This window comes from Pteropus vampyrus, unplaced genomic scaffold, assembly GCF_000151845.1.
Source record: "Pteropus vampyrus isolate Shadow unplaced genomic scaffold, Pvam_2.0 Scaffold129, whole genome shotgun sequence".
Lineage (NCBI taxonomy): Eukaryota > Metazoa > Chordata > Mammalia > Chiroptera > Pteropodidae > Pteropus > Pteropus vampyrus.
The window spans coordinates 2,716,905-2,733,109 of NW_011888910.1; the positions used below are offsets into that span (position 1 = coordinate 2,716,905).

The 16,205-nt window shown below is 37.1% G+C and overlaps 1 protein-coding gene across 10 annotated transcripts in view; it reads right to left on the bottom strand.

Annotated features, from left to right (window-relative positions):
• FARS2 (phenylalanyl-tRNA synthetase 2, mitochondrial) overlaps window positions 1–16,205 on the bottom strand; it is a 455,949-nt gene that overhangs the window by 132,359 nt on the left and 307,385 nt on the right. For 9 of the 10 annotated variants that reach the window (XM_023534658.1, XM_023534659.1, XM_023534660.1 and 6 more), the window contains one exon: window positions 848–999. In XM_023534658.1, coding sequence (XP_023390426.1) covers window positions 848–999 — 152 coding nt within the window. Of the gene's footprint in view, window positions 1–256; window positions 639–847; window positions 1,000–16,205 lie in introns of those variants that run through there. The other variant, XM_023534664.1, reaches the window with a different exon arrangement.

Below are 16,205 nucleotides of genomic sequence, written 5' to 3' on the forward strand. Positions count from 1 at the left end.
AACTCGGAAAAGGGGAGAAAACAAAGTAACTGCAGATGAAAAATGGATGTGTATAAGGAAGAAGAGATTGCAGAAAACACGGTAAGGGACAGAGAAGACAACAGTGAGGAAAGCATTTAAAATGAAGTGGAAATAAAGAGTTTTAAAACACGAGAGTGAAAATAATACGTAGAGAAATCAGACAAAGGAGAGCCTCCTCCTGCATAACTAGGATCCCTGAAGAATAGAACCATGGATCAGAACAAATCCTTAAAGATATAATTCAAGAGAACGTTAATTCAAGAGCAGAGTCAAACCTGATTAATGAAAGGCAACTACACACACACACACACACACACACACACACACACACACACACACACACACACACACAAATACACACCAGAGAGAACAGGTCAACAGTAAAATGAATCCTGACAAAGTTATTAAATTTTATCCTAGGACCTAACATACATTTTGGCTTGTGGTATATGCTTAATAAATATTCACCGAGAGACTAACAAAACATTTTCTCCACAAAATCCTCTTTTTCCTTCATCCTCTGTTCCTGGGATATGATGTGGTACGAAATCACTTCCAAAAGCAATACTGAAAAACTCCAAGATCTTTAAAGCATTCTGTTTCATATACTTTCTTTACTAAGGCAGGAAAGATTAAAAAATACATTTTAGAAAGGTTTTCAGAAAGGACTCATGTAAAATGCTTTTCTTATAAGTTATACATTCACTATAAATTCAGAAGACGTTATGTCTCATATGTACTGCTTCGACAAAATTTCATTATATGTTTCCATTTGTCACATAGAGAGAAAAAAGATAAAATCAGAAAGCTTTTTTTTTTTACTTACTTTGGGTGTTCAAACTTGTCTATAAGATCAACTTTTTCCACCAGGTCTCCTCCAATTGTTCGGACTAAATCATAGAAATCATTTTCCGTGTAATTCTCAGAAGGCAACCAGAATGAAATGTCATTTATCACAGCAGGATATTTGCTAAGAGGCTAACAAAACGAGAAGAAAAGATAGATTGATTTGTTAGTTGGATGAGTATGTTTAAATTTTTCATGGAAAGTTACACATAGCTAATTAGAAAATTCTGGTAAAACATAATTTTAGCACTTGAATTTTCAGGAACAAGATGAACTTAACAGATAAGTCAATATTCCAAATTAGCAAATTCCATTAAGAATGTTTCAGATTCTTATCACATTCATGTGTAACATTACCATATATTATATTCATATCACCAATAATGTTCAATTTAGTACAAAGCAATATAAATTTATGATATTTCAGTCTTTTCCCTTTGAACACAAGAGGAGAAAAGTTCAAATTTAATTAACAGGCGATTCATTAACTTCTTGTGATATTTTCAGGAAGCCATTTTAATGGAGAAATAAGGGCTTATCAAAATTGATATTTCAATTAGTAATGTCATTATTTGTTAGCATTGCTAATTATAAAAATAACGAACTGAACTGAAAGTAGTCACTTAAGGAGGTATTTTTTAAATTATGCCTCTACGGATGTGATAAACACAATGTAGCCATTTCCTCCATTTTCTCCATTTTTTTCCGGTTTATTAGGGCTATTTCATCATTATATTGGATACGCATTTAAAATTAGATACTTTTTGAAGTTATTGCATTTGATTACATGGCTAACATATATGAGCATGCTTTAGGTTTAGAAGTTACCATCACAATAAAAAATGTTTTATTAAATGTTTCATTATATTACTATAAAGTCTCCTAAGTGAATATCTGCTAAAGTGCTAAATTTGTTAGAAGGGCAAACTTATAAATCGATTTACTCCAAGACTGATATCATTACCCTTTGGTGAAGCACTGATTAGAAAAAATATAAAACTTTTAAATGGCAAAATGTCTAAAAAACCAAATGCTCAAACATAAATGATTATTCAACTTGAAACAGCAATAAAGTTTTCAAACAAATTCATCAGTTTAGAACACACATTTCAAATGAACATAATAAAGCTCCACCCAGGTGTTCCTAACAAAATACCACAGCTCCTGAAAAACAGCCCTGTTTTCTCTCCTAAAGTCAAGACATTATGATAAATAATCCATGGGTTAATGTAGCAGCTCCAGATGACAGGAGTTTGGTGGTCACACATGTTGCTTTTCTTTTGACAACACCCTTTTCCACTTATGCAATATGGAAATTTAGAGATATTAGATAAAATGCTGGGATATCCTGAAATCTTTTCAACTGACCCAAGCAAAGGGCCACACTTGTTGAGCTCTGATGTGAGACAAGATGACAGAAATGGGAGAAGGTGCTCAACTAAGCATCTGTGTCAGCAACCCATCAACAGTCAACATGATAATGTAGTAAGTGCTACATTACAGTGAATCGATTCAGCTGTTCTTCTCTAACCAGACCAGCTAATGGAGACATCAAGTAAGCAAGGCAGGAAGACTTGCCTCCATTCCTAGCTATACTGTGATGAGGAGATAGTGACCTTGTGGAATGACAAGGCTAGAGGTGGACAGGCGAAGTGACCACATATAGGGACTTGATAATCCATAATCATAGAATTAGAAATTTTAAAATTGGAAGGAAACTTTCAGCCAGAATAAAGAGATAAACTGAGGCAAGCTCAAATTACCAGAAATTGAGTTTATTCGGGTATAGCAGAAGACCTGCAGTTCGTGAAACACATGGTGTAGCAAACTACTGGCAAGTCTACTGATGGTTTGGGGTGGGCTGTATTTATAGGCAAGAAGTACAAAGAGGGGAATCCAGCCAGAGTTCAAGAAGTAAGTTCACTGGCTTGAGGATGGGGAGAGATTCTTCATGGATGTTCACTGGCAGAAGATAAGTCTTGGTCTTCTGTGAATCAGGCATTTACTGGAAATTAGTCACTTGGTTCTTAAGTTCTGAGGGGTGCACATGCGAATCTGTTCCATATCCTCTGTTTCTGTTTTAGATTGAAATCCTTCCATGGACTTTAAATAGCATCTAATATTATTTGTGTTTTCTCATTTCCTTTCTTGATCTAGATAGAGGCATGTCATTTTATTGTGTATGTTGCGTGCCATTGAGTCAGCTCTGACTCCTGGTGACTATGAATGAGTGATGCACTGATGCCCACAATGTCCTATCCTCAACAGCCCTGCTCAGCTGCTGGAGATTCATGCCTATGGCTTCTTTTACGGAGTCAATCCATCTCATATTTCGTCTTCCTCTCTTACTGCTACTTTCTATTTCTCCCAACATTATTGCAGTTTTATCAAATAACCACCTATTACTGATTAGTTCTTTTGAGATCCTCTCTATAATTCTTGTTTGTTTTTAAAGAATTAGAAAGGGGATCGAAACTACAGATACAGTAGAGACTTTCAAAGTCATAAGTAAATATTATGAAGTATTTAATAACAAATTTGAAAACCTGTAATAAAAGAATAATTTTAACTCAAAACGGAAAATTTAAACCAATGAGTCTGTATCAAATTGAATTATAAGTAAAATCTCACAACAAAATTGTTAGACTCAGATGATTCATGGTATCACCTTATCAAATACTTAAGGTGAAGGTTTCATTAAAACAGAAAAAGAAAGTAACTCAACTAATTTTCTGAAGCTCCTATCAACTTTAGTCTGAAACTGGACAAGCATAGTAAAATTCATAAAAAATTGTAGACCAATTTCGCCTTATAAACTACATGAAAAGTCCTAAATATAACTTCAGCAAACACGATTCAATAACATAGTAACATAATAATACAAAATAGTCAAGTAAAGTTTTCTTGAATAATGGGAATGATTTAAAACCAAAAATAATCTACTAATTGACACACAGTATAAAGAAAAAAATCATGTGATTTGTTTTTCATAGACAGGAAGCATTTGATAAATGCAACACTCATTCATGATAAGAAAAAGGTTTTTTGGCAAATTGTAAATAGAAGGCAACATCCTTAGCCTAACAAGGTACTTAAAACCTACAGCAAACATATTTAATGTTAAAAATTTTTAAGGAGCATTCCAAATAAAGTCAAGAATAAGATAAGCATAGCCACTATCATCCTTGCTTTCTCACATTATAAATTCTAATTAAGGCAACAAACAGGAAAAACTATGAATAAAAAATGGGAATGAAATAGGCAAAATTGGTGATCTAAATTTGAACCTTTCTTACTACCTATATGACTTGGACAAATGGCTTAATCTCTGTTTTCAGTTTTACTTGAAAATGGAGATATTATTAGTATCTATCTCACACAATAATTATTTTGTATATACTGTCATACATACAATATATGAGTTAAAGTAAATGAAATAGAGATACTATGACTAAAATTCAAAAACATGTTAAGTTTAAAAAGTAAGTTTTATTAAGATGTGTGTAGTATGATATTTATATGAAGTTAAAAAATAGGATAATAAAGTATACATGTAAACTGTATTAAAACAGATGTAGGAAAGGAGGGAAAACTATTCAAGAAAGGTATAAAAGGGATTTCAACTTTAAGACACAAGAGTTCAGGTTCAACCTTGATTTGTGCAGCAAATCCACTGAGTGACTTCTGCATGCCAGAGGTGTTGGTTGGGTTGGGGCAGAAGTGGGTGTAATACTCCAGTAAGTAAGATTAGCCCAACTTATACTTTATTCTCTTCATGCAGATTGATAGTTAACATCCTTGTAACTCTCCTCTTATTAGAGGGTAGCAAATTATGCTACCCCAAAATATACTACTTTGTGATAAGGATTATTCTGAGCTGAAGGAAACTGAGAAGCTGATACCAAAAAAGCTCCCGGCCCTCTCCTAATTTGCCTAAGAGGAGGGCATAAATTTGCAAAGGTGTCCCATCTCTCCAATCTACTAGGAGGGATGAAAATTAATCACTGGAGACAACTGTAGACTTTTATCAGCCCAGAGATGGCTTTAGAGGAACCTACATAACAAACTTTACTAACTAGTTCTTACCTTTGATTGGTTTCCTATATATTTACCTTTCCACAATTTGCCACCCCTACAGACTCAAGCTACTTTTCCTTTGTCATATCACTTCTCTAAAGACTTATTGTTCTTTTCCTAAACTGCGATAAAAGCTCAAGTACTAACCAAATCTTTGACTTATTCATGTCTAGGTACTCCTATGTGTTACATTAGTGCACATGTTAGTAAACTTGTTTTTCTTTTAGCCTGTCATTTGTTACAGAGCCCCAGCAGAGACCTAGAAGGGTACAAGGAAAAATATTTTTCCCCCTCTCCTACACTTATTGCATTGTGACTACCTTTAATGGTCTTGGAATAATATCTTTATTTTATAAGGTTGGGCTAATCCTAGGGATCTATAAACATTTTTTTACAGTTTGCCCTTTCTAACACCTTCTATCTCTGCCAATTATTAACACTTCCAACCTGAAAATTGCTTTCTTCTGTGTTGGGAGTTGAGGGGGTGGGGCAATCATGGAGTTATGTGCTTCCCTGACCTCAGGCCTACCCCAAGACTCCAACTGTATTAAGTGCCTCTCTTAGGTTCCTTTCTCTGCCACTATGTCCTCTAGGACCAGCACTAACGTCTGGTTCACCTGCGTAGCCCAGCAGTGGCACAGTGCCTGCCTAATAAATACCTGTTAAAATCTTATTGAACTGACCACACTATGGGGGGTCTGTGTCCACATTTCCCAAATTTCCCAGGGTAGTTTAGATTTTTAGAGATAATAATTATGGTTCCAAAAAGGACAATTCTCCATGTCATCTGAGTCACATGAATTTGATTTTTCAAAGATATTGTTATTCTTCCCTTTTTCTTTTATCTGAAATAGGTTTGCTTACTAAGTTTTACTCCCATGTCCCTTTTTCTCTGTCCACTGTCTCCCTCTCCTTGCCTTTAAAAGGCTCACACATCCCTTCAGACCTGAGTCTTCAGACTTGCAGGTGAGAAAGTTGGCAGCTGAAGTGCTACAGTCCAGTTACTTAACAGTTTCTTATTTAACTGGTTTTATTCTGTTCTTTCCCCAGCTTATTTAGGTGAAAGAATAACTGCTGTTATTTGGGGTCTTCTTACTTTTCTCTATATACCTCTTTAGATATATCCCACAAGCTCTTTCTTGCTGTAAATTTTCTTTCCTCCATTCTATTAGATTGATCAATTTTAGAAAATATTCCAGTATTTTTCCCTCTTTGGTTTTAAGAAGATGTAAATTATATTTCTATTCTTTTACACCCCCCCGCCTCCACACACACATTCTTTAATAATTGTTCTAAAGCCTAAATTTTTTTTAGGGCCTCTATTCAGCCCTTACATGAGATAGGAACCTTAGTTTATTTTAACAGCTCCTCTCCCCAACTATTAGAGTTTTATTTTTAAAAAGCTTACACAAAATAATATTTAAAGCAACAGTTAATTTTAAATTAAAGATTGTTTTTAAATTCTGTATTTGTTTTTTGCATTCCACCTCTTCATTGGGAGACAATTCTCCATGGAATTTCCACACAATTTGTAGCCACTGTGTAACAAACAGCCTTGGAAGACAGAGGTAGTCTAACAGATTTGTTTCTTCACCAGGACAATAAAGATAACGTCTACCTCAGGGGAAAGATTGTGCAGGTTTTCTAACACCATCTTTAAAATACTGGAAGGAAAACAAGCCAACAAATACATGCAAACAAACAAAAGATTGAAGGGTTCCTAAATTTGAGGGTTTTCAGCTGTGCGGTAAGCCGAGTGTGTGAGCCAGCATCCACCTGAGCTGCTCCACATCACCCTATGGGATTGGGGTGGGGTTGACGGTTCAAGAGAACGAATGCAAACGAGAAACTCATGCAGTTTCTGTGCTGTAATAGTCCTTTGTCTCTGACCCATGAGTCTCATGTCATTCTGCCAGCAGCCATGAATCTGTGGCAGGCTACCTAGTTAACTTGCAAGTATAGTAAAATCTTAGGCCTTTCACACTTTCTGACAGCCTTCCTTCTTTCTCACTTTTGTTCTTGCAAATGACTATCCTTTAACAGTTTTTTCAGTGAAAGTATGTGGGAGGCAAACCTCTTTCAGTATTTATATGTCTGAAACCCCTCACAGTTAAATAATTTGACAGGGCACAAAATTGTAGGTTTATAGTTGTCTCTCTTCAGCACTTTGAAAATATTTTTCTGCAGCTATTAGTAATGATGACAAGTCTGCTGTCAGTCAGTGCTGGTTCTTCGTAGGGAATCTGTCTCTTCGTCCTAGCTGGTTGAGCTTTATCTTTATTCTTGAGGCTCTGCACTTTGATTCTGATTAGGCCAGGCCTGCATTTATCTTTCCTTATTCTGCTCATTACTCAGAGTGTGCTTTCGATCAGAAGGTTCATGTTTTGTTCCAATTCAGAGAAATTCCAACTATTATTTGTCTGCCATTCCTGTCATTGTCTTCTTAAAATGCAATAATACATATTGTGGAGATTCTTCATCTATCTTCCATTTTTCTTAGCTAATCTGTTTTAGATTTTTAATCTGCATGGATTTGTGCTATATTCTGGGTGAATTCTTCAATAATAGATTCTTATTTACTAATTTTCCCTTCAACTGAATCTAGTCTCATCTGTCTTTTTCTTCTTTATTTCAATGAATCTATTACTCATTTCTGAAGGCTGTAATTTTTTTCCATATCTACTTACATTTAATTCTTGCTTGTTTTTGCCCCTTATTTAGATTTTCTTGATCTTGTTCTTTTTTTATTTTTAAATGGTTATTATTTCTACATTGATCTCTTTGAGGACATTAGGCATTTGAAAAAAAAAAAATTGCTTTCTGATTTTGCTTTAACCTCCAGTGAATTCAGATTCTGACTGTTGCTTTGGTTGGCATATTTTCATAAACACAGATTTTTGCATAGAACTTCTAGGATTCGCATACCCAGTAAAATCCACCATTACTATTCTCACTGTGTCCATGAGGAAACTATCGGATACAATCCAAGGTCGAACAGCCAGTAAGTGGCAGAGCCAAGATCAAATGCAGGTTGTAGGTTGTGCTCTTAACCCCTAAGCTAAGGGCTCAAAGAAAATGGCTCAGTTTCTAGTAATATTTTAAGGAGCAGTCTATTCGGCCTAATTAACAATTGTGTTAATAAGACCAAATCTATCATTTATCCCTATGGTGCCTTCCATGACATTTTTTTCCCCCCAAATGATTCACTTAGCTTTTAGATTAATGATCTTGCTTTAAAAGCAATTTTGGTCTATTTACAGTCCATGTGATTGTGTTCTTACCTATAGATAAAAATCAGTTTTATCTATAAACATAGTATGCTTGAACATTTACTTTGCTCTACATTCAAATGTCTGATAGCCCTTACTTTCATTCCATCTATTGTACTGCTCATCAAATTTGGCTGGCAGGCTTGGTACTATGAAATTTGGGTTGTTCTAATTCATGATTCCAAGCTGCTTTGATGTTACAGATTTTTTTCACTTTGTTCTAATACGTTGTTTTTATTCTAACTTAATTTCACTGAGTGCCAGGAGCACAATGTACTGGCCAGAGGTAGGCACATTTCCTACTCGGGCAACTTTTGTTCTGGTACTTTAGCGAGAAACCACACGAGACCCACCAAGTTCTAAGCAGTCTTCTAAACTTTAAGGAAGTTTCCCATATTTGTTAACTTTTGATAGAATTTCAGTTCCATTTGAAGAGACACAGAGAACAAGGTATTGCCATAATAAAATAGCATGGAACACTCACTTTGTCTTAACTTTCCTACAACTTATCTTAAGAGCAGAAACATAATTTTAAATCTTTTTGCATCCTTTCAAATTTAACTTAAAGCTCTAGAACTCTTTGTTTAAAACAAATCATATACCACTATGCATTTGAAAAACAAAGATGCAGTCTGCTAGCCAGTTAAGCAGGGTAGATGTGGGGAGCCCCACCACTGCATGAGGTCCCACATTCTCCATGGGATCCTAGGGATCAAAGCAAGGTTTCAGGGCCGTGCCTGAATGTAACAATTTTTAACTTAATGAAAAAAAGGAAAAAGTAAGCCTCAGAAATCTTTTTTTAAATTTTATTTTATTAATTTCAAGTATATAGTACATTGGTTAGACATTTATATAGTTTATAAAATGATCCCCCTAATTGCTCTTTCACTCCTCTGGCTCTCCACCTAGCCATTACATAAACGCTGACTGCAATCCCTAAGCTGCGCTCCCCATTCCCATGAACATCTATCGACTACTAATTTGTACTTCTTTAACCCTTTACCCCTTTCTCCCAGCCCTCCCAACCCCTTCCCCTCTGGCTGTCACCACACTGTCCTCTGTATTTGTGAGTCTGTTTTTGATTAGTTCTTTCTTTTTGTTCCTTAGATTGCACATATAAGTGAAATCATATGGTATTTATCTTTCTGTCTGACTTATTTCATTCAGCATAATAACCTCTAGGTCCATCCATGTCGTTGCAAATGGTAGGATTTCATCTTTTTTAATGGCTGAGTGATATTCCATTGTATATATGAACCCTAACTTCTTTATCCAATCATCTGTTGGTGGGCATTTAGATTGCTTCCATATCTTGGCTATTGTCGATTGTGCTGCCATGAACATAGGGGTGCATAGATCATTACGAATTATTGTTTTGCTTTTCTTTGGATAAATACCCAGAAGTGCAATTGCTGGGTCAAAAGGTATACCTGTTTTACATTTTTTGAGAAACCGCCAGACTTTTCTATAGTGGCTGTACCAATTTGCAATCCCACAAACATTGTATGATAGTTCTGGTTTCTCCACATCCTCGCCGACACTTGTTGTTCTTTGATTTTTTGATGATAGCCATTGTGACAGGTGTGAGATGATATCTTATATAGGCCGATATCTCTTATGAACATTGATGCAAAAATCCTCAACAAAATATTAGCAAGCCGAATTCAGCAATATATTAAAAATATCATACACCATGATCAAGTTGGATTTATTCCTGGGATGCAAGGTTGGTACAATATCCGTAAATCATTTAATGTGATATATCACATTAACAAATCGAAAGATAAAAACCATATGATCATATCAATAGATGCAGAAAAAGTGTTTGACAAAATCCAGCATCCACTTATGATAAAAACTCTCAGCAAAGTGGGAATAGAGAGAATATACCTCAACATAACAAAGGCCATATTTGACAAACCTACAGCTAATATCATACTCAATGGGGAAAGGCTAAAAGCAATTTCCTTAAATTAGGAACAAGACAAGGATGTCCACTTTCACCACCCCTCTTCAACATTGTATTGGAAGTCTCAGCCACAGCAATAAGACAAGAGAAATAAAAGATATCTGAATTGGAAAGGAAGAAGTAAAACTCTCATTATTTGCTGATGACATGATACTATATATAGAGAACTCCAAAGATTCCAGCAAAAAACTGTTAGAACTGATCGATGAATTTAGTAAAGTATCAGGATACAAAATTAATATTCAGAAGTCAGTGATATTTTTATACACCAATGATGAACTTTCAGAAAGAGAAATTAAGAAAACAATCTCATTTACAATTGCATTGAAAACAATAAAATATCTGGGAATCAAATTAACCAATGAGGGAAAAGACTTGTTCTCAGAAAATTGTAAGTCATTGAAAAAAGAAATTGAAGAAGATACAAATAAATGGAAGCATATACTGTGGTCATAAGTAGGAAGAATTAACATAATTAAAATGGCCATACTACCCAAAGCAATCTATAGATTCAATGCAATCCCTATCAAAACACCAATGGTATTTTTCTGAGAGCTAGAACAAATAATCCTAAAATTTATATGGAGCCATAAAAAACCCTGAATAGCTATGGCAATCTTGAGAAAGAAGAACAAAGTTGGAGGCATTACACTTCCTGCTATCAAACTATACTACAAGCCCACAGTGCTCAAAACAGCATGTACTGGCATAAAAACAGATACATTGATCAATGGAACAGAATAGAGAGCCCAGAGATAAATCCATGCCTACACACTCATTTAATATATGACAAAGGAGGCATATATGCAATGGGGTAAAGACAGTCTCTTCAATAAATGGTGCTGGGAAAATTGGACAGATGCATTCATAAAAAATAAACTGGACTACCTTCTTACACTATATAAGAATAGATTCAAAATGGATTAAAAACTTAAATGTAAGACCAAAACCCATAAAACTTCTAGAAGAAAACATCAGCAGTAAACTCTCTGATGTTGCTAACAGTAATTTCTTTTTGGATATATCTCCTCAGGCAAGGGAAACAAAAGGAAAAATAAACAAATGGGACTATATCAAACTAAAAAGTTTTTGTACAGCAAAGGAAACCATCAACAAAACAAAAAGACGATCAACTGAATGGGTGAAAATATTTACTAATGACATATCTTATAAGAGGTTAATATCCAAAATATACAAAGAACTCATACAACTCAACAACAAAAAAATAAACAATCCAATTAAAAAATAGGCAGAAGACCTGAACAGATACTTCTCCAAAGAGGAAATACAGATGGCCAATAGACATATGAAAAGATGCTCAAGGTCACTAATCATCAGAGAAAGCCTCTGAAATCTTTGTTCAAATAATATATCATATGTGCCTCTGGTTAAAGAAGGAACTGCAGAGAGGGAGGGGGCCTGTGGCCCAGACCACTACCTTAGAGCATTGGTGGAATATTTGACACAGAATACAAATGCTAAAAGAATATCTTTCTGGAATGATGAAAATGTTCTAAAATTGACTGTGGAGATGGCTGCACATCTCTATGAATACAGTAAAGGCTGTTGAATCATACAAATTAAATGGATAAATTGTATAGAATGTGGATATCTTAATTAGTTATTATGAAAACAATAAATGAAAAAACAAACTGCCCAAAGAAATAAGGGTCTCTAGAAATGGAGTTTTGCTATTTTCTATTCAGTCTCTATCTCATCTTCAAATTCATCTCTTAAATTCACTTTTTCAGGCTAATAATTTAGCCTTTCTGAAGCCAGCATTACTGTGTACTCTAGTTTTTCCTCTCAGAAATAAAATATTTGTAGAAGTTTTGCTCAATCATTTAAGTCTTCTATGAAAATTATTATCTGTATTTTCATAGCCTTATACAATCACTGTATTTTCTGAGATCACATATAGTTTTAAGTTCATAATTTTTCTCAGTTAACCATATTTACTAGAAGACAGATATTTCCCTTCCATATGCCTCAAGTAAGTGAATGGCGGTCCTAGACTTAAAAACATAATGAGAAACTGGTTAACCTCCAACTACAAATTTAACCTGAAAATGGTTTAAATTGAGAGCATGAACTCCAGGAACTGGCTTGCCATTTCTTTTACATTTTATGTCACTGCAATCTCTACATGTTCAATGTTTTGTTAGGGACTGTATGTGAGATATATTGGAGGGCCAGCTAGAGAAAGTAAATTGAACTTGCCCAAGCTCATACAGAGCTGGCCTTCTGACTATTCCAATGTTTGGAAGAAAATGAGCAAAGGAAAAATTAACCTGAAGAACTTACGACATCTGACTTCCAATGGCCTGTTCAAAATTGGAGTAAAGATGAAAAGTTCGAATCCCACAGACAGAAGACCTTTTATAGAGCAAACCCTTGCATTTGACCTTCCTCCCTTCTTCCTCATCCTACACCCTGTCTGTGGTCCTTTTAGGTCATATCCCTTATACAACATGTTTTAATATTTCTTCTTGACCTCCATAATGCCAAAGAATAAACACTGTTTTAGTTGCTTCTCAGCAAAAGACTCCAATGGACAGACACCTGCCCTTCTCTGTGTCTAAAGCTTTGTTCTCCATCCCGTTTGGTGACAGAAGTGCCCAGGGAGGTGGATTAGGTTAATGACTTCTGAAAACATTTATTAATTTGGTTTTTCTAGAAAATAGTCCAATATCAACTCCTGGCCATAGGATAGAAATGGATAGAGGACAAAAAGTTAACTATAATCACCTAAATTTTTGAGAGAAAACATCGTAGCTTCTCTGAGCAAGGAAAGGGGAGGCAGGGAGATGGGAAGGGATGAGATGAAATGGGATAGGAAGGGATGGGATGAAATGAGGAAGAAAACACACGATATGCAAGGTACTAGTTGACAGTCATCACAGGCGGGTGATGGCTTGATAGGTCTCCATTATATTATAGTTCATAACATTATTTTCCAAATATCAAATATTAGATAAAAAGAAAATTAAAGCAAAAAAATCAATGCTTAGTCATTTACTTAGAGAAATTATGTAACTGGAGGGAGACACTGGCTCCAGTTTAAGCATTCATTTTAAAAAGAAATAGTTTTCCCTTTATTTAAGATAAAATTCCAGCTGTTAATATTAGGTTGTATTTCAACAAACAAAACAATGAGTTCAACTTCCCATGTTAGGGAGAAATGGGAAGCATTATTTTCTTCTGTGCCAAATCCAAATGAGCCCAACAAAGTCTACAACAAAGTTCCCAGAGGGCAGATGTGAAACCTTAGTACAAAGTAAATGGAGTATGTATACAGGGTTCTGATTGAGAAGCCTTTACTCTGCTGACAACTATAGCAGAACAGAGCAGAGAACCATGCATCTAGCACTCACCAGGCACTACTATATATCTTGCCCCTCCTGGCTGCTCTGGCTACTCAGACACAAATCCCTGCCACAACAGGCTCACAGACTAAAGGGGAAGGAGACCATAAAAAGCGGTATGTACAAAATGTGGTAAGTGCACTGGAGCAGAGGAATGACTCCTTGTGATGTGGGAGCAGACACAGCCATCTTTGTAAACACAGCTAAAACCCAAATGGGGTCACTATATAATCTTCCCCTTCCCAGAGAAAAACACACCTTCCATCCATTAGATAAAAGTCTTAGTAAGACAAGTTCATTAAAATAATAAAAGAGGGAGAGCATATTAAAAAGTTTGTGGCTATCTGTCTGGTCAAAAGTCAAACCTGACAGAGAAAGATGCTAACTGACTACTTTCTGGAGAAGATGCTGCCATAACAGGATACCCACTGTGCAGAGGCAGCAGTTCCAGAATGCTGCTTCTTTTTAACCATGGACCAACTGCCAGCTCTCTGGGCCCAAGTTTTCTCATCTGCAAAAGATGGCACTTAGCACCTCATACACTGTTGTCAGATCAAAACCATTCCACAGGATGACACAGGGGTACTTTGAAAAACCTGGACCATTGTCAGGTACATTTGAGAAATGCTGGGTTTAACCAAGATAGGAGGAGAAACTTGATTATTAATGGTGTTTTCCCTTCCTAAATTTTCAACCAAAAAGACCAAATGCAACCCAAATTTTCAATTCCGCTGGTTTCCTGAGCCATGCCACTCTGCTTCTCAGAGGCCAGAAGAGAATAGACAGAGACATTCAGTGAATATATCCATGTCCTGACCTCCTGGATGTCTCAGGTGTCACCTCTACTCAAATCACAATTCCTCCCACTCAAAATTACCCTGAGTTTCTTGCCAGTTTCAAATATTTACTATATAGAGTTGGAAAAACACACTTTTCAGAGTTCTATCAGATAATTCTTAGGCAATGTTGCTGATGCTATGAACAAGCAAATTTTATCAATCAAGATGTAACATTCCAAGCTCATCAAAGATTAATTTCCCTAAAGCTGGTTCTAATCAAGATGGTGGAGCAGATAACCACTGTGCTCACCTCCTCTCGCAACATCAAAATTACAACTACACTACAGAATAACCATCATTAGGAGTTGCCTGAAGTCTAGCTAAACAGAATTCCTACAAATGGGGACATACAGAAGAGGCCATCTATGAACTGGTAGAGGAGTGGAGATGCAAAACAGGCTTGGGCTGGTCCCATACCTGCTTGTGGTGGCTGAGAATCAGGAGAAATATCTCAGCTGTGGAGGTACCCCATAAAGAGCAAGGGGTCCCGGGCCCACATCAGGTTTCAGTGCTGGGAAGAGAAGTCCCCATAACTTCTGGCTGTGAAAACCAGCAGATTGTGGCTGAGTGAGATGGAGGGCTGAAGGAATCATAGACTTTCCTCTTAAAGGGCTCATGTGCAGACTTAGTGACAAGCTCACTCACTCTGAGCTCCAGCTCTGAGGCAGCAGCTCGAGAGGTGCCAGCGACTTATGGGACAAAATTGAGTTGTCTGGCTTTGGAGCGAGGGCTGGAGGGGCGGCTTTCTCCCAGACAGAAGTGCTGGCAGAGGGCACTGTTCCTTTGTTGAGCCTTCACCCCCCGCACCTCCCCAGCTTTCAGACCCAGGAGGGCACCATAGCAGAGTCTCCATCAAAGTAGCTCATACTGGTCACCCTGCCCTTGTGATTCCCTAAGACACCACCCCTCCCAATGTGCGGGCCTGCCCCAGCCGCTTCCAGTGTATTTTCCATACAAATGGCCTGCCTTGGCTCATGCTGTGGATTTTCCTAAAATCTCTCAAAGGATCACAAAACCTAAACAAGCAGCAGCTGGCGTCAGCATGCCCTGTACCTCTTGCTGAGTAGCCCCAGGACCAGCACTAGAGGCGGGAAGCACTGGTTTGTGGCTTGGCCTCTCGAGGCACTTCCATACCAAGCGTTGGTGGCGGCCATCTGTAGATTGCTTGGTGGCTTGTGCCAGGTGGCCCCAGGCAGGGCACAGGCTTCAGCTGAACTTGGCCAGCAGCAGGGCCCCTCCCAGGAGGCCCTAGCTGGTGGCCAGCTTCAGTCTGATCCAGAGCACCACCCAAGATCACATCTGAGGATGACAAACAAAAGGCAGACAGGGCAGGTACCAGAGAGAGCCTTGCTAAAGCAAATCCTGCTCTATAGCCCCTGCACAATAGCTCCTCCATTGATCATGGCCAGACATCACAACCAATCAGCCCAAGGGTCAATCCCTCCCGTTGATGAGCAAACAGCAACCAAGTCTCAACTACAACAGGAGGGCACACAAAAGGAACATACCTGGAGCACCTAGCTCAGGTGACCAGAAAAGACTGTGCCACTGGGACCCACAGCACACCTACTACATAAGGCCACTCTACTAAGATCAGGAAACATGGCAGCCTTACCTAATACATAGAAACAAATACAAGCAGGTAGCCAAAATGGGAAGATAAATACATCCCAACTGAAAGAACAGAACAAAGCTCCAGAAAAAGAACTAAACAAAATGGAGAAAAGCAATCTACCAGATCTACAATCCCAGGAAGCATAGCGAATCCCAAACAAGGTGAACCTAAAAAGGTCCACACCAAGACACATCATAATTCAAA